The following is an 18,011-nucleotide window of genomic DNA, read 5'->3' as shown; positions in this document are numbered from 1 at the left end:
AGAAAAATTTATGACTATCTAGTGTTTTAGGTACTTACTTTTTTGGATTATTGTCTAGATAGACAAATTCTCTAATGCATTCACAAGACCTAGGACAGTGGCTGGCACGTCGTAGATACAGCATGAATCCTTGTTGTGAGTCATGTTTTCTGCCAGGCCAGTTAGTTCAACAAGCAAGCCATGCCATCAAGACCCAGGTTCTTTCCATTTCTGCTGTTGGCCTCCAGCCCTTTGGCCACGCAACTCAGTGCCTGCTATGTAGACAGTCTTCACAGACAATTACCCAATAAATCAATGCGTGAATTGCCAGGAAAATTCTGTATAGAAGACATACATGCAAATTTCCTTTCTTTAATAGGATACAATGACAGAATTAGCAAAGAACTGATATTTTTCCTTTTAAGTAGTATTTGTTAGAGAGTGGTGGGTATGTTTACTTAGAATTTTCCCCCTCAGTTTTCATTGGTTCCTATTTGCCTTTGCCTCTATTATATGTTAATCCACCACTATGAGTATACTGGTACTTTTTGGGGGGTTTTTTTTTGGCTGTGCTGTGTGGCTTGTGGGCTCCTAGTTCCCTGACCAGGGATCTAACCCATGCCCCCTGCAGTGGAAGCTGGAAATCCTAGCTACTGGACCACCAGGAAAATCCTGGACTGGTACTTTAGGAACAAACCAACTTCCTTTTCCCCTGAAGTTTTGCATTTAAGCATAGTCTCTTGAGAGCAATTTTAAGAGAAAATTCCCTCAAGCAGTTAACAGACAATGGATTGTGGGTAGAGCATATTTTTTAAATATATAAAATCAGTTACAGTTTGTGACCCAGTGCAACTCTGAGGATCTCTGCTGGGCAGCCTGTTGACTGGCCTATGTCTGCTTTGCAGAACATGGATACCACAATTCAGGCTCCCCTTTGCCTGATCTGAAAAGCCTTATCTTTCTGATCTCTGAAATTCAGATCAGGAAGAAAAGGGGATAGTGAACGAAGCCTAGGACGCAGGAGGCTTTGTAAAGGCCTCAAACCACTGGCTTCCCCAGTGGTTCAGTGGTAAAGAATCTGCTCGCAATGCGGGAGACGCCGGAGATGTGGGTTCGATCCCTGGATAGGGAAGATCCCCTGGAGGAGGAAATGGCAACCCACTCCAGTATTCTTCCTTGGAAAATGACATGGACAAAGGAGCCTGGTGGGCTAAAGTCCATAGGGTCGCAAAAAGTCAGATACGACTGAGCAACTGAACACGCCTGAATGCAAAGCAGTTACTGAGAGAAGCAGCTTTTGAAAAGGTGGCTGGTTCGTCTGTGGTGGAGCATTGGCTTTACTTAGAGCTTAGAAGAAAGTCATGAACAGTAGAAGGGAGGATACATGCTTCCTGGGGATCAGTAGTTTCCAGAACCTTGGCTTGGACCAACCCTAGAAAGGGGCTTCCCTGGTGGCTCAGCAGTAAAGAATCAGCCTGCCAGTGCAAGAGACACAGGGTCAATCCCTGGGTTGAGAAGATGCCCTGGAGAAGTAAATGGCAACCCACTCCAGTATTCTTGCCTGGGAAATCCCATGGACAGAGGAGCCTGGTGGGCTATAGTCCACGAGGTTGCAAAGAGTCGGACACGACTGAGTGACTGAACAACAACCCTAGAAACAGGGAATAGACAAGGAACACCTGAGTTGGGAAAGGGTTGGGTCTGTGTGATGTGACGGAAGGATTCGAGCACAAGGTAGGTCTGAGATGCTCTGCTTTGGGGAAAGCTAGACTTGGCTAGTTTCCTTGCCCAGGGAACACCTGTGTCCTGGCTTGTGTGTGCTCTCTGTATTGTACAGCAGGAACTGTCCGCTGGTTCTCCACATCCCTACACTTAACCCGGCTTCATGCTGCGAACATCATGTGCCTGGAGGACAGCAAAGGAGAGAAATCAGTGGGAAACTTTTCTTGGGATGATAGCCTCAAGGAGAGCTTTCTCTGAGTCAGCCCTAAAGGAGTGATCTTTTAAAAAATAATTTTGTATGTTATTTATTTCTGGCTGTGCTGGGTTTTCACTGCAACGCGGCCTTTCTCTAGTTGCAGCAAGCGGAGGCTTCTTGCTGCAGTGGCTTCTTTTGCTGCGGAGCACGGGCTGCAGAAAGCAGGCTCAGTTGATTGTGGTGCTAGGGACACGTGGAACCTTCCTGCGCCAGGGATAGAACCATGTCTCCTACATTGGCAGATGGACTCTTTACCATTGAACCACTAGGGGAACCCAAGAGAACAAGTTTGGCTAATCATCTCCAGAGGCTGCATATTCCCAGCCTGATAAGGAAAAGTCTACCTTCCTTTTTCTTCTGTGAACGCACCACCTTCCCATCCATTTTCTAGACAATGATGCCACCTAATGGGAACCAGTAATAACTCACAGAGTGTTTTAAGTGAGGAGACTGCATTTTCCGATATAACTCGTGTTTCCCTGCTTTGTGCTTAGCTCTGACACCCATTCAGTGCTGTTTGCCAGTTTCTGATGAAGACAGCACATGGCCAGGCCTACCTTCATAATACCGTTAAGTATTTTAGGATGACTCTGTGCACCTATATTCAGTTATCATATAATACACATTCAACATATTACAATCTTGTTTGTCAGTTCTATCTAAATAAAGCTGAAAATTTTAATTTAAAAAAGATGGCTATAAATGATGTGAATAACAGATGCACAAGAGATATGTCAAAATGATAACAGGTACTGGGTTATGCTAGTGTGACTGTGGGCGTGGGGAGTTTGTTGGGTTTATTGTGTGTGTGATTGTGGTTTCTAAATGTTTTATAATATAGCTTGTATTTTTTCCTTAGGAAATTTGCATTCATCATATGTATATTTTTAATAGATAATAAAGTTGGAAAACACAAGAAAAACAAAATCATTTGGACTCTCACCATTCAAATATACTTACTGTTTACATTTTGGTATGCTTCTATTTTTCTTTTCTCTTTTTGGCCGTGGTGTGCAGCTTGCAGAATTGTAGTTCCCCAACCAGGGACTGATCTTTTAACGCCATGGCAGTGAAGTGCCGAGTCCTAACCACTGGACCATCAGGGAATGCCTGCTAGTCTTTTTAAGGTTTTTATCATAGAATTTACATGATTTTTTAAAACTGTAATTTTTAAATTACACATTCATTCTGTGTATTTCTTTTATCATTTACTATCACTCTTAGTAATAATTCTATTGGTTTTTATAATATAAAAACCGCCCTTTATTGACTTCCCTGGTGGTCCAGTGGCTAAGATCCTATGCTGCAAATGCAGAGGGCCCCGGTTCTATGCCTGGTCAGGGAACTAGTTCCCATGTGGCTCTAGTAAGAATTTGAATGTCGCAACTGAAGATCATGCATGCCACAGCTAAGACCTAAAACAGCCAAATAAATAGACATTTTTTAAAAAAGAACCTCCCAAAGCTAAATTATGCCTTGGGAAGGAAAAAAACACCTTTTAAAAAAGTTAATAATAAGTAAATAAAATTAAAATCGCCCTTCAAACAAAGCTGCTTCCATGAAACCTGAATGTTTCATTGATTGCATCAGGATCCTGTTAATGGAAATCTGACCTTAAAATAATCTTTTAATACTCTTATTTGTGCAGCGTGTTCTTGTACGTGGAGACCTCTTCAAAAGCCAGTAAGGGAACAGGTGAAAACAGTAAGAAGAAAACAATTTTAGAATATACCTGCAACTACATGCAACGCCAAAGGAGCCCACCAAGGGAGGTGATAGGAAGTTGTCCAAAAGGAAGTACCGGCAGCCCAGCCGTGTACCGGCGCCACCTAGTGGTTGTGGTTACGAACGTCTGAAATCTCGGTCTCAGTTCTGCAGGTCTGGGAGCTGGGCTTCTGGGTTCCGGGCCTTGCTCTAGGACTCTGCCTCTCATCTCTGCTTAGCCTACTGAACACAGAGCAAAACTACTGTCAGTGCACGAATACTTAGGAGATGTACGTATCGTAGCTTGCATGACGAGCACCAAAGGGGCACCAACTAAAAGGCAAAAAGGGCTCATGGAATCTACAAAATGAAACATTCAACCAAAAAGACAGAAGTTTAGAATTCTGGCCCCTGCTGCTGCTGCTGCTGTTGCTAAGCCGCTTCAGTCGTTTCTGACTCTGTGTGACCCCATAGACGGCAGCCCATCAGGCTACCCCGTCCCTGGGATTCTCCAGGCAAGAACACTGGAGTGGGTTGCCATTTCCTTCTCCTGAGATGCCATCAAATTATCATCCTTTTTACAGATCTCTTTTTTAAAGACATCTCTCTTCCACTTGTAACTCATTTACCTTATTACCCAAAAAGATGAGTATATGTCCTTTCTCTGACAGGTGTTTTGATTGGGCTGTTGGGTTGGCAGGTGATGCAAGAGGAGACACCCTGGTTTGTAAAGGGCTGGTATGAATCCAGTTCTGTGACTTACTAGCTCTGTGACTCAGGCTACATCACTTCATCTTTCCGTGCTCTGTTTCCTCATTCCTCAAACCAAGATAATCAAAGCTCCTTTAGTAGGTTATAATAAGGACGCTAGCCATTTTTGTAATAACAATCCTTACTGTTAAGTGAGATTAGGTTAAAACAATTAAAAATTCAGTTTACTGATTCCAGGGCACACAGGTTTCCCCCCTTTTTAACATTTCTGAAATCATGATGTGTCGGTGACATGCCTGAGTTTTTACTTTCTTTTTTTTTTTTAATTTAGTGTTTATTTATTTTATTTACTTAGCTGCACCATGTCTCACTTATGGCATGCAGGATCTTTAGTTGTGGTATGTAGGATCTAGTTTCCTGAACAGGGATCGAACCTAGGCCTTCTGCATTGGAACGTGGAGTCTTAGCCACTGGACCACCAGGGATGTCCTTGTTTTTGCTTTCTTAACAGTTACATAAAATGTGCTCCTCACATTTGGTGGTGTTTAAAATGAAATGTGATAATTAGGTCAGCAGGGTGTTTGATACACTCCAGGGAGAACACTTCTAAGTGCCCTTGGTAGTGTCTGTAAATGTAAACCTTAAACATGACAAGTGGTTATATGAGGCCTGGTGGTGACAGTTCTCTCACAGCTCTGTTCCCAGTCTCAGACTTGAGCCCATGAGCTACTATTTCTAAGAAGTTTATTTGGCAAGTGTGTGTTGAGCCTTTCAAAATTCACTGAGGTTACACAGAGCATGGTTCATAATTCTGCAGTCTGTACCATTTAGCGCACAGTATACATGAAGTGAGTGATGGTGGGCTGTTTTGAAGAGGGTATGTAGGAGGCTAGGTGTAATCCCTCCTCTAATTCTATTGATTCTTTTTCTGCTGTGTTTGTTGTTCAGTCATGAAGTCTTATCCACCTTTTTGTGACCCCACGGACTGCAACACGCCAGGTTTCCCTGTCCTTCACTATCTCCCTGAGTTTGCTCTAATCCATGTACATTGAGTCGGTGATGCCTTCCAACCATCTCATCCTCTGTCATCCCCTTCTCCTCCTGCTCTCAGTCTTTCCCAGCATCAGGGTCTTTTCCAACGAGTTGGCTCTTCATATCAGGTGGCCAAAGTATTGGAGCTTCAGTCCTTCCAATGAATATTCAGGACTCATTTAATTTAGGTGACTGGTTTGATCTCTTTGCAGTCCAAGGAACTCTCAAGAGTCTTCTCAAGCACCACAGTTCGAAAGCATCAGTTCTTCAGTGCTTAGCCCTCTTTCAACTCTCATATCCATACATGACTACTGGAAAAACCATAGCTTTGACTAGATGGACCACTGTCAGCAAAGTGATGTCTCTGTTTATTAATACACTTTCTAGGTTTGTCATAGCTTTTTTTCCAACGGGCAAACAGGCTGCTACTTTCTCTTAAGTTCTCTACAAGGGCTGAATGCGATGCTGCATGGAAAATACCTGGCATGTATTCAACTCAGTAAATAACCACAGATTTTACAGGCATACCTCATTTTATTGTACTTTACTTTCCTGTGCTTCACAGATACTGCATTTTTTTTAATATGAATTAAAGGTTTATCCAGCAAGTCTATCAGCATCATTTTTCCAACAGCCTTTGCTCACTTTGTGTCTTTGTCACATTTTGGTAATTCTTGCAATATTTCCAACTTTTTCCTTATTATTATATTTGTTATGGTGGCTTGTGATCAGTCATCTTTGATGTCACTGTAGCAAAAAGATTACAACTCATTAATGGCTCAGTTGATGGCACCTTTTAACAATAAAGTGTTTTTGATTAGAGTATGTATGGGGGTTTTTTTTTGCCTTTTCGTACTATTCATGAGGTTCTCAGTATAAAAAGGCAAATATATATACATATATATATAAATAATATATAACAACACAGAATGAAATAGTTGGATGGCATCACCGACTCAATGGACATGAGTTTCAGCACACTCCGGGAGATGATGAAGGACCGGGAAGCCTGGCGTGCTGCAGTCCATGGGGTTGCAAAGAGTCAGACATGACTAAGGGACTGAGCAACAACAACAAATGTATTTTTCTTAGACATAATGCCATTGCACAGCTAACACTGCACGTGCTCAGTCGTGTCCACCTCTGCGACCTAATGGACTGTAGCCCACCAGGCTCCTCTGTCCATGGGATTTCCCAGGCAAGAATACTGGAGTGGGTTGCCATTCCCTCCTCCAGGGGATCTTCCCAACCCAGAGATCAAACTCGCATCTCCTGCACTGCAGGCAGATTCTTTACTGCTGAGCCACCAGGGCTTCCCCATACTTAACACTATAGAATAGTATAAGCGTAACTTTTATATGCACTGGGAAACCAAAATCATTGTGTGTTTCACTTTTCTGCAGCAGTCTGGAAGCAAACCTGCAGTATCTGAGGTCCGTCTGTACTCCATCTCCTTGGCAACTGGCCCTAGTCTTTTTCTCTCTGTCTTTCAGTCTAATAAAGTTCCTGTTGTTCAGCACCCGCACCACATGCATCCGTTGACACCCCTCATCACCTACAGCAACGACCACTTCTCCCCCGGCTCCCCTCCCACACACCTCTCCCCAGAGATCGATCCAAAGACAGGTGAGTTGACTGCTGCTCAGGCTGGCCCAGGTGACTCAGAAGAGAATTGTCTGAGGAGTCACACGTGCTGACAAAGCAAGTCTTTATTGGGAAGGGGCACCCGCGTGGAGAACAGTGTGATAAGGGAACCCAGGAGGACTGCTCTGCCATGTGGCTCACAGACTCAGGTTTTATGGTGATGGGGTTAGTTTCTGAGTTATCTTTGGCCAATTGTTCTGACTCAGGGTCCTTCCTGGTGGTGCACACATTGCTCAGCCAAGATGGATGCCAGGTGGGAGGTGGTAGGATACATGGCGTCTCATTTTGACCTTTCCCAAACTCTCCCGGTTGGTGGTGGCTTGTTAGTTCCATCTTCCTTGCCAGGACCTCCTGTCATAAAATTACTCACACAAATGGTTTCTATGGTACCTGGCCAGGGTGGGCAGTTTTAGTCAGGGTGTTTCCCCTAACAGACTTATAGACACAAGGCAAGAGACGGAGTTGACTTTTTTCTCAACTTGCTCACCCACACTGTTCATCCAGAGAGAGCCATCGTTTTCATAAAATTCCCATAGAGTTGCTGTGGCTCAGAGCATTTTTGGAGTCCCTCTTTAGACAGCTATTACAAGTTACAGATAATAAAAGAGGATAAATGTGGAACGGATGTCACCGAGTCCAAGCTCAGTCTGGTCACCACATGACAGGCCTGTAATTGGGAGGCAAGGAATAACAACTTTATTCAGAAAGCTGGGTATCCAAGAAGATAGCGGACTAATGTCCTAGAGAACCATCTTATCAGAGTCTGGATGCCAGTTTCTTTTATAGAACAGAGGGGGAGGGGGGGAAGTAAAATAAAAAGGCCATAAGTCTTGCAGAATATCTCCTGGCTTGGCCTGCATCAGGACAGGGATGTGTTCATTTCTTCTTGCAGCCAGTCACAGGTGGGCCAGGTCAGAACAGTCTCCCTGTGAGCTGAACAAAGTCACTTTAGTCTAACTGTCCAACAGAAGGGCAAGGTTCCCTGAGACAGGCCATTATGTATGCTTGCAGCTTATATACAGCATCTTTTCAACAATTATAGTAACAAGAGCATGAAGAGCAAAGGTTAAAGTCAAAGAAAAACAGATCCAGCGTGGAATCAGCTATTGTTCTTCCCTGTTACACGGAAATCTGAAGTTTATTTTTCCACGAATGAAAAAGCTTTTCCAGCTGATGACTCCGGAGATAATCTTGGGTTTCTCAGTCCAAGATTTCCTGCCTGTGTCTTGGACACCTCCAATATGAGCAGTTGGAAGTTACTGGTGACTGAGGGCATGGAAGTTACTGGTGACTGAGGGCAGAAACAGTGAAAGAAAAGGCATTGCAAGCTCCAGAGCATCTGGGAACAAAGGGTAGCCTCCTGTTTTATGTGACTTTAAGGTGTAGGGTCAAGGAATTGTCTGACACATTTTTCCTTGGAAGCAGGAATCCCCCGGCCCCCTCATCCATCCGAGCTGTCTCCGTATTACCCACTGTCTCCCGGAGCTGTTGGGCAAATCCCACATCCCCTCAGCTGGCTCGTCCCACAGTAAGGAAACTTACACCTGTTCTTATCCCTCCTTCCTTACACTGAGCTCTGCCTCCTATACCTCCAGCCTGTCCTTGGGGTCCAAATACAGATGCCCCCTGCCCCAGCCACAGCCCCACAGTGGAGCCCTCTCACCAAGCCCAGAACTTCCTCAGGGCATCAGAACAAGTTTCCCAGGCAGCATCTCCCCAATTTCCACTTCCTACTTATTGCCTTTTACTTATCATCCTATCTTCCCAACCCCTTCTCCATCCCTATGAACGTTCCCATTTCAGCCAGTTTCCTGACCGGATTTCCTTACTCCTGGCCCTTATAGGCAAGGACAGCCCATGTACTCCCTTCCTCCCGGTGGCTTCAGGCACCCCTACCCTGCCCTCGCCATGAATGCCTCGATGTCCAGGTGAGTCCTGGGGCTGCGGCTGTGAGCGGGGAAGTGGCAGCGCAGGGCATGGTTGTCTGCTGGCTCCCCTGCCGTTTCTGACCGTTACATGACACAGCTTTCTCTTGGCAGTAAGCAGAGAGGCAGGTGCTCACCTTTCCTCCCCGCCTCTCTGATTAGTTGTGGGATGGAAACAACAGGCTCTGCTCACTCTTGCCCCATCTCCCTCTCTAAGAGGAGAGTTTTAAAGCCCTCACACTCAGTCCCCCTGCACGTTCCCCTATGGGCTGGGCAGGGCTTGGTGGCACTAAGCATTTTGACTATGTCAGACTGAAGCCAGAGGCTGGGAGATTAATTGTTCCTGAAATGATGTCAGGAGAAGGGAACTAGGAAAGAGGATTTCCATCTCAGGGGCTGAACTACCTGACAATCGTACCACCAATGAAAAAAAAAAACAAACTCACAGCATAAGCCTTTCTTTCCTTTCCCCTGTGTACCTGGCCTCCAACCTCCTGCATCTTCTGTTTTTCATCCCACCTGCTTTCAGCACCGAGTATAGGAACACTGTGCGTTTGTGGGGGAAGGGAGGTTGTTGGGTGTTTCCCAAAATGAGTTCTTTCAAGGTCAGCCAATAGCCTTCTCTTGCTCCAACTCTGCCATGGCAGAGATGTTCATATGCCTCTGCCATCAAGGCTGGGTTCCACCATGTCCTCTGCGAGTGACAAGCATTTAGCCTGAATCCCTCTGTTGTTTTTGTTTCCCCCTGGTGTGCAGCCTGGTTTCCAGTCGGTTCTCCCCTCACATGGTGGCTCCGGCCCATCCTGGTCTGCCCACCTCAGGGATCCCCCACCCCGCCATTGTCTCCCCCATTGTCAAGCAGGAACCAGCGCCCCCTAGCCTGAGCCCAGCTGTGAGCGCGTGAGTAGTGGGCAGCCTGGTGGCGGGTGGCCAGTCTCTGAGTAGCAGTTGCCATTGATTCTTTTCCTGGGGACGGCTTCCTCAGCCACATCCTCCCCACCTTGCAAACTGTTCCCTTTGACCCCTGGAATTCCCATCCTCTCGGAGACACCATGCATCTTTTCTCAAAATAAGGGAAGCCCTACAATCAGGACTTTGAAAGAGAAAGTGAGAGAGCTTTTAGCTTCCTTCCCTGTCCCCCCATACACTTGAAAATTGCAAGGGGAATTTTCTCAAAGTCACATGGTTGACTTGGGTCAGAGCTGAGTCCAGCACCATGGCCCACACGTTGTCCACTGAAAGTCAAAGTCTCATGGCCAAGGAGACCCGCCCCGGCCCTGTTTCTACCTACAGTGCTCTGCCCCCTCCTCTTTCTCACCTGGGGCCAGCCCATCTCAGCTCCCCCCACCACCTTTGTCAGGGGCACAGCTCCTTTGTCAGGAAGTTGTCCTCTCCTAGAATGTAGCTGGAGGTCAGTCAGAGACTAGGAACTGGGTGCTCAGGTGCTTAAAGCAGCTCTGGGCAACTCTCATTAGCTGCCAAGTGGCTCATCCCCTCCTCCCCAGAGGCAGCCAGCCCTTAGCCTCCTTGGGAGATGACAGCTGACAAATGCTAACCTACAGCCTTGTGCCTTCCCAGGAAATCACCAGTCACAGTGAAGAAAGAGGAAGAAAAGAAGCCCCACGTGAAGAAGCCTCTTAATGCCTTCATGTTATATATGAAGGAGATGAGGGCGAAGGTGGTGGCTGAGTGCACCCTGAAGGAGAGTGCAGCCATCAACCAGATCCTGGGAAGGAAGGTAAGGGCCGCCCCTGTGTTCCAGGCTGTGCAGCTCAGCGTCCCCCATGCTCACCACTCTTTCCTCGCTGGTCCTCTCTCTACAGTGGCACAACCTGTCCCGAGAAGAACAGGCCAAGTACTACGAATTGGCCCGGAAGGAGCGGCAGCTTCACTCACAGCTCTACCCAACCTGGTCAGCCCGGGACAACTACGTATGTACCCACTCAGACACCAGGGGCAGCCTCCAAGTGAGGATTTGGGGGAGAAGGAAGCTGACTCCAGTGATAGAGGACCCTTAAGGCCAGGGAGAAGTCTGTATTTCTCTAGAAATGAGGAAGACACTTTAATTCTCAGGAGGGCCACAAGGACATGGTTTTGGTGTCCTGAGGACAGAGTTAAATTTGTGCCTGTCCCATTGCAAGTGGGGCATCCATGCATGCTAAGTCACTTCAGTTGTGTCCAACTCTTTGCAACCCTGTGAACTGTAGCCCTCCAGGCTCCTCCGTCTGTGGGATTCTCCAGGCAAGAATACTGGAGTGGGTTGCCATTTCCTCCTCCAGGGGATCTTCGGGACCCAGGGATCAAACCTGTGTTTCTTGTCTCCTTCATTGAAGGGCAGGTTCTTAACCACTAGCGCCACCTGGAAAGCCAACTGGAATTGGAAGTAGACTCAGCCTTTAATTCCATACTTCAGGGTGTGGTGTCAGCTGTGTGCTAGTTCTGATGATCGGTATCTGTAGCAAAGGGTTCCCAACCTGGGGCTCACAATGCCATGAGCTACTGCCTACATTTCTGATACCTCCCTGGAACTGGACAGGTTTTTTTATTTTTTAAAAAAATTTTGGTGGGGCTGCATGAACTTTCTCTATTTGAGATATGCAGGGGGCTTCTCTCTAGTTGCAGTGGGCAGGTTTCTCATTGCAGTGGCTTCTCTTGTGGAGCACAGACTCTAGAGTATGCAGGCTCAGGGGTTGTGGCACATGAGCTTAGCTGCCCCACAGCATGTATGATCTTCCCAGACCAGGAATCAAACCCACTGGCAGGTGGATTCTCAACTCCTAAACTGCCAAGGAAGTCCCTGTATGTATGTTCTTACTTGCTCTTTTTCTGCTAAAAGTCTTCACAGCTGAGTTAGTTTTTTTTCCCCCCTCTTTGGTGCCAACTGAGCCCATACCTTCAACAGTGAAAGCATATAGTCCTAACCCACTGAATTGCCAGGGAATTCCAGCTGCATGAGATTTTCAGTGATACCTGGGATGCCTCAAAAAAGATCAGGAACCTGACATTGTTCTAGAGAGAGAAATAGAAAACTAAGCCTGCAGGGCAGGGAAAGAATGAGACCTTCCAAGAAAGTCAGGACCTATCTGAGCTGAGGGGAGGGAGGTGGCCCCCCAGAAAGGCTCACTGTGTCTCTGCATGAGGCTGCTGCACAAAATGGGACCTGGGCGCCTGGTACAGAAAATATCCTGTCAACCCCACTTCATAACTGAATCCATCAGAAAAGCCGTTATTCTGTCCCTGGTTATTACCTTTTCCTTTGGCTATATCTTTCAGGGTAAGAAAAAGAAGAGGAAGCGAGAAAAGCAGCTGTCCCAAACACAGTCCCAGCAGCAGCAAGTCCAGGAGGCAGATGGTGAGTCTTCAGGAGGGAACTGTGTCTTTACTTTTTCCCACTGTGTCAGCTACACCTGCCAGCACCCTGTGCGTGGGTCTCTGATGGACACCACATCAACGCTGTGTTTTAATATTAATAGCTGCCATTTTCAAGGCCTCTGCCTCATGTACACTTGTGCATGCGTGCTAAGTCACTTCCATCATGTCCGACTCTTTGCGACCCTATGGATTGCATCCCACCAGGCTTGTCTGTCCATGGGGATTCTCCAGGCAAGAATATTGGAATGGGTTGTCATGCCCTCCACCAGGGGCTCTTCCTGACCCAGGGATTGAACCTGCTGCTCTTATGTCTACATGCATTGGTAGGAGGGTTCTTAACCAGTAGCACCACTTGGGTATACTCAGGTGGGTGTTATTATTACCCCCCTTCTGGAGATGATCAGTTTAGAGGCTCAGAGAAGTGAAAGGACTTTCCTGGTCATGCTGCTTGGTAAATGGAGGGAGGGTTTGGTCCAGCGCTTTGTCACTTGAAAGGTGCTCTTCAATTCAGTTGAGTTTCGTCTTATTGAGGGTTAGGTTCTAAAATCAATGCAGTAAAAGTAAAAACTGAATGTTGTTGAAATGAGCCTTGAAATTCCCTTAGGAACCCAGCCCCTTAGAGACTGGCATACCACCTTTCAGTGAATCCAGTAGATTCAGGTTTTCCTTCAATGTTTGGTTGGCCAAATATCAGAAATACTCATTTGCTTGGATTAAGAAGGCCCTTTTGTGCCACAAATATCTTTTTACATCAGAATCTCACCCAGCACAGACTAGCCCCTCCCTTGGCCAGTATTTCAGTCACACCTCCCATCTCACGCTCATTCCAGGACAAGGGTAGAACTAGTTTAGTTCCATCTAAAGGGCTTCGCAGGTGGTAAAGAATCCTTCTGCAATGCAGGAGACCTGGGTTCAATCCCTGGGTAGGGAAGATCCCTGGAGAAGGGAATGGCAACCCACTCCAGTATTCTTGCCTGGAGAATCCCATGGACAGAAGAGCCTGGTGAGCTACAGTCCATAGGGTTGTGAACAGTGAGATGTGACTGAGCAGCTCACACACACACACACACACACTAAGTGCTTTTTATCGCCTTTCCTTTCACTTCCTTTACTAGCTTTCTAATATCTCTATAATTTATTTATCTCCATAGGAGTACACATAAATTATGTGTATGACGCAAAATCTGTTGAATTGGTGCGTGGCAGGCGCTGTACTATCTCCAGAAGGATCATAAACCAAAGATTTTAAAGCAAACTGAACGGAGATCCATCCCCCAAATGATAAGATTTAGGCAGGAAGATGATAATTTGCTAGAGAAGGAAATGGCAACCCACTCCATTATTCTTGCGGGGAGAATTCCAGGGACAGAAAAGCCTGACGGGCTACACTCCATAGCGGTGCAAGGAGGCAGACATCACTGAGCACAGCACAGCACGATAATTTGATAAGCTCAGCTATTTTCCCTCCAGGCAGATACTGAACGGGGTCTCTGGCATTTTGGTATTGGCCCTTTTCTGTGCTCTAGGTGTACTGAAAGTCTTAGGCGTCATTTCAGGGCCTCACGTCCCTCCCTTTACGCATGCTTGTTTCCCGGGTCTTATGTACTACTTCCGCCTTTCCCAGCGTTCCTAGCGGCTGACTTTCTTGTTTGTGTCCCCCCACCCCCATCCCCGCAGGTGCTCTGGCCTCCAAAAGCAAGAAGCCATGTGTCCAGTACCTGCCCCCCGAGAAGCCCTGTGACAGCCCTGCTTCCTCCCACGGCAGCATGCTGGACTCCCCAGCTACCCCCTCCGCGGCCTTGGCCTCCCCGGCCGCCCCAGCCGCCACCCACTCGGAGCAAGCCCAGCCCCTCTCCCTCACCACCAAGCCAGAGACCCGGGCCCAGCTGGCTCTCCACTCAGCCGCCTTCCTGTCATCAAAGGCTGCCGCCACCTCTTCTGGCCAGATGGGCAGCCAGCCCCCGCTCCTGTCCCGGCCCCTACCTTTGGGGTCTGTGCCCACAGCTCTGCTGACGTCCCCCCCATCCTTCCCCGCCACGCTCCACGCCCACCAGGCCCTCCCCGTGCTCCAGGCCCAGCCTCTGTCCTTGGTCACCAAGTCTGCCCACTAAGCTGCCCCCCTTGACCTATGCAGGCTGTCACGTGACTCATCGAGTAGTAAGGATGCAGAAGGAAAAAAAAAAGGAAATTTTATTGGTCAATATTTGACCACTCTGGACTGTTCTGTAAAGTGACTGGTAACAGCAGCACTTTACGGTTTGTAGATGTAACCAGTAGCTGATCTTAAGTCTTTTTTTTAAAAAACAAACAAACAAAAATCTTAAAAAAAAAAAAAAAAAAGGAAAACGAGAACTGAAAAGTAGTGTGTTATTCTTCCTGTATGTGCAGTGGTGGATGGACCTGGGCAGAAGGCACCCCTCTCTCTACCTCCTGGACTCTCTGCCCTTCCTCCTCTTCCCATAGTCCTCACACATCCAGCCCCCAACCCCTGCTTCCTGGCTCCCCTCATTCCAGCTTACAGGTTGGCCCTTGTTGCCATTTCTAGCCTCTTCATCTGCAACCCATTCCTTGACATTCCCTTTTACTTAGCCCACGTTTTTCTCCTGTGGGTTCACGCCTTCATCTTTGTCCTCTGCCCAGTGTAAGGCTGTCACCACGTGAGAAACACCTTGGCCTTTTTGTCTCCACCAGCACAGTTTTCCCTCAGCGGCCCTAAACCACCCCCACCCCCCAGCCTCCAGCTTTCTGTGGAGGAAGAGGTCCTCTAAAATGGTTCTCCCCTGCATTTAAAGGGACTCAAGGTGCCTGCCACTTCCTCAGCGAAGAAGCCTGTGTTCCATCCCCTTACCAGTCAAGATGTCCCCTCACAGCCCCGGAGTGGCAGACAGGTCTGGCTCCTGTCACCCGGGAATGTGCTAGCACAATCTGCCAAAGCTCTGAGACCCTCCTCCCTCCCCAGTCACCTCACATGCTTCTTCTGTGTGTATTTCTTTTCATTTTTATGGGGTTTTTTGGGAGCAATTTAAACTCCCAGTTGTTTATTTTCACAAAAGAAAATAAAATTGCAGTTGCAAGACTTTGCTGAGTATTTTAGTCCTTTGTTGACTCAAGCCCCTTTCCTCACACCAAAGGCTGTGTAAGATTTTTGCAGAATGCAAAGGAGGAATGCCTCTATTGGAAGGGGATGTAAGTCATGCCTGACAGAACTAGAAAAATCTAATCCCATTTTCAGCCTCGAATGTGCACAGACCAGTCAGTATAGATAACTGAGATCCAAAGGGACGAATCTTTTTATTTTCATTTGCCTTCTTGTAATTGCCAAGATGGAAGGGGTGTCCTTGGGTTTCTTTGCACGTACCGAGCACTGGAATTCATTTTTGTTGTACAGCTTTACTGAGGTATATAATTCATACAATTCATCAGTGATTTTGTGTTCAAAGTTGTGTATCCATCATCACATTAAAATATTTTCATTACCTCAAAAAGAAACCCCATACTTTTGGGAACTTACCTTCTACTTCCTCCTTCTCACACCACCACCTCCAGCCCTGGACAATCATGAATCTACTTTCTGTCTCTGCGTTTGTCTGTTCTGGATATTTCATGTTTTTTAAACAAGTATTTAGCTAATAATATATTTATTTTTGGCAGAGCTGGGTCTTCGGTACTGTGTGTGGGATAGTCTCTAGTTGTGGTGTGCTAGCCTGTCGGTGCGGTGCCCTCTCTTGCTGTGGAGTATGAGCTCTAGGTGCATGGGCTTCAGCAGCTGCGGCACAGGTGCTCAGGCCCCAGAGTGCAGTCCCAGCAGCTGTGGCACACAGGCTTCAGTTGTTCCATGTCATGTGAAATCTTCCTGGACCAGGGATTGAAATCATGTCCCCTGCACTGGCAGGCGGACTCCCACTCACTGTACCGTCAGGGAAGTCCTGTTTGTGTTCTTTTTGATGATAGCCATTATGGCAGGTGTCAGAGGACGTTGTGGTTTTTATTTGCATTTCCCTGATGCATTTTCCTTTTTTTTGTTTGTTTTATTACAGCCATCCTAGTAAATGTGGAGTGGTGTCTCATTGTAATTTTGATTTGCATTTAGCTAACTAATGATGGGGAACATCCAGACATTAGTGAGTTATCCCAACACCATTTGTTGAAAGACTATTCTTTCCCCCGTTGAACAGTCAGCACCATGGTTAAAAATCAATTGACCATAAATATATAGGTTTATTTCCATACTCTCAGTTCTATTCCATTAGCCATATGTCTTTGTGCCTGTGCTACACTGTCCTAATCAATGTTGTAATTAGTTTTAAAATTGGGAAATTAGAGTCCTCTAATTTCATTCTTTTTCAAACCTGTTTTAGCTATTCTGGGTCTCTTGCATTTTTGTATGAATTTTAGGATCAATTTATTAATTTCTGCAGAGAAGCCACCAGGAATTTTAATAGGGATTGTACTGGTAGATCAATTTGGGAAGTACAGCCATTCTAAGAATTACAACTTCCAATTCATGAATATGCAATGTCTTTCCATTTATTTAGGGCTTCTTGAGTTTCTTTTAATACTATTTGTAGTTTTCAGAGTATAAGCTATGCATTTCTTCTGATAAATTTATTCCTAAGGGATTTATTCTTTTTGATACTATTGTAGATGGAATTGTTTCTTAATTTCATTTTTAGATTGTCTGTTGAAAGTGTATAGGAATACTGTTAATTTTAATATATTGATCTCACTTCTTACATCCTTGCTTAACCTGTCCTAATAAATTTTTAGAAAATCCTCAGGATTCTCTTTATGCAAGATCATGTTATCTACAAATAGATATAGTTTTACTTCTTCCTTTCAATCTGGATGCGTCTTATTTTCTTTTCTTGCTGAATTATCTTGGCTACTTCCAATACAAAGTTGAATGAAAGTGGTAAGAACAGTCATGCATGGTTCTTTATCTCAGAGGGAGAGCATCTAGTCTTTTATCATTACCGTTATGTTAGTAGTAAGGTTTTTGTACATGCCCTCTTCAGGTTGAGGAAAGTCCCTTCTTTTCCAAGTTTGTTAAGTATTTTTATATGTAGAAGTGCCAGGAAATTTAAGATTTATTCAAGTTAGGGCCCTATCATTCCTTTAAACCAGTATTGGTGTGAGTAAGAAGTTAGTTCTAAAATCTACCTTCTCTATTCCAGCTAACAGCACTTCCTGGAGAAAAACCACACACCTGCAGTAGGTGCCACAATAGACGTGTGCCTAACATAAGCTAGGCCTTCAGCACATTTGATTGGTTACTACACTTAGCCTTTGTCAGTTTCCTGTATTAATCCCCTCAACAACTCTTCTCTCCACCATCCTCAGGCCCTCGGGTTAATCCCCACCTTTTCTCTCTCAAAAACTATGTTGCCCCTTAGAATACCAAGAAAATTGAGGCCAGCTAAAATGTTCTATTCTGGGGACTTCCCTGGTAGTCCACTGGTTAAAATTCCAACAAGATTCCAATTCACGGGGCACAGGAAAATAAGATCCCACACAGCCAAAAAAGGTTAAAAAAAAAAAAATCTATTCTGAACTCCCACATCCTTACCTAAGTATTCACCCACCCTCCAGCCATTCTAACTGCTTTTCCACAGGTCTCAAGGTCGACTCAGGGCAAACTGTCCCCTGAATCCCAGCCATTCCAGCAG

The 18,011-nt window shown here is 46.0% G+C and overlaps 1 protein-coding gene across 1 annotated transcript in view; it reads left to right on the top strand.

Annotated features, from left to right (window-relative positions):
* The window catches only part of TCF7L1 (transcription factor 7 like 1), a 192,080-nt gene extending 176,659 nt beyond the window's left edge, over positions 1-15,421 (top strand). The window contains exons 5-12 of the mRNA XM_018055387.1: positions 6,898-7,030; positions 8,474-8,576; positions 8,893-8,976; positions 9,730-9,873; positions 10,552-10,711; positions 10,797-10,904; positions 12,247-12,325; positions 14,023-15,421. Coding sequence (XP_017910876.1) covers positions 6,898-7,030; positions 8,474-8,576; positions 8,893-8,976; positions 9,730-9,873; positions 10,552-10,711; positions 10,797-10,904; positions 12,247-12,325; positions 14,023-14,456 — 1,245 coding nt within the window. The 3' untranslated portion in view covers positions 14,457-15,421. The remainder of the gene's footprint in view (positions 1-6,897; positions 7,031-8,473; positions 8,577-8,892; positions 8,977-9,729; positions 9,874-10,551; positions 10,712-10,796; positions 10,905-12,246; positions 12,326-14,022) is intronic.

This window comes from Capra hircus, chromosome 11 (assembly GCF_001704415.2).
Source record: "Capra hircus breed San Clemente chromosome 11, ASM170441v1, whole genome shotgun sequence".
NCBI lineage: Eukaryota > Metazoa > Chordata > Mammalia > Artiodactyla > Bovidae > Capra > Capra hircus.
Note: the sequence above shows the minus strand (reverse complement) of the source record. Positions and strands in the feature narration are given on the sequence as shown.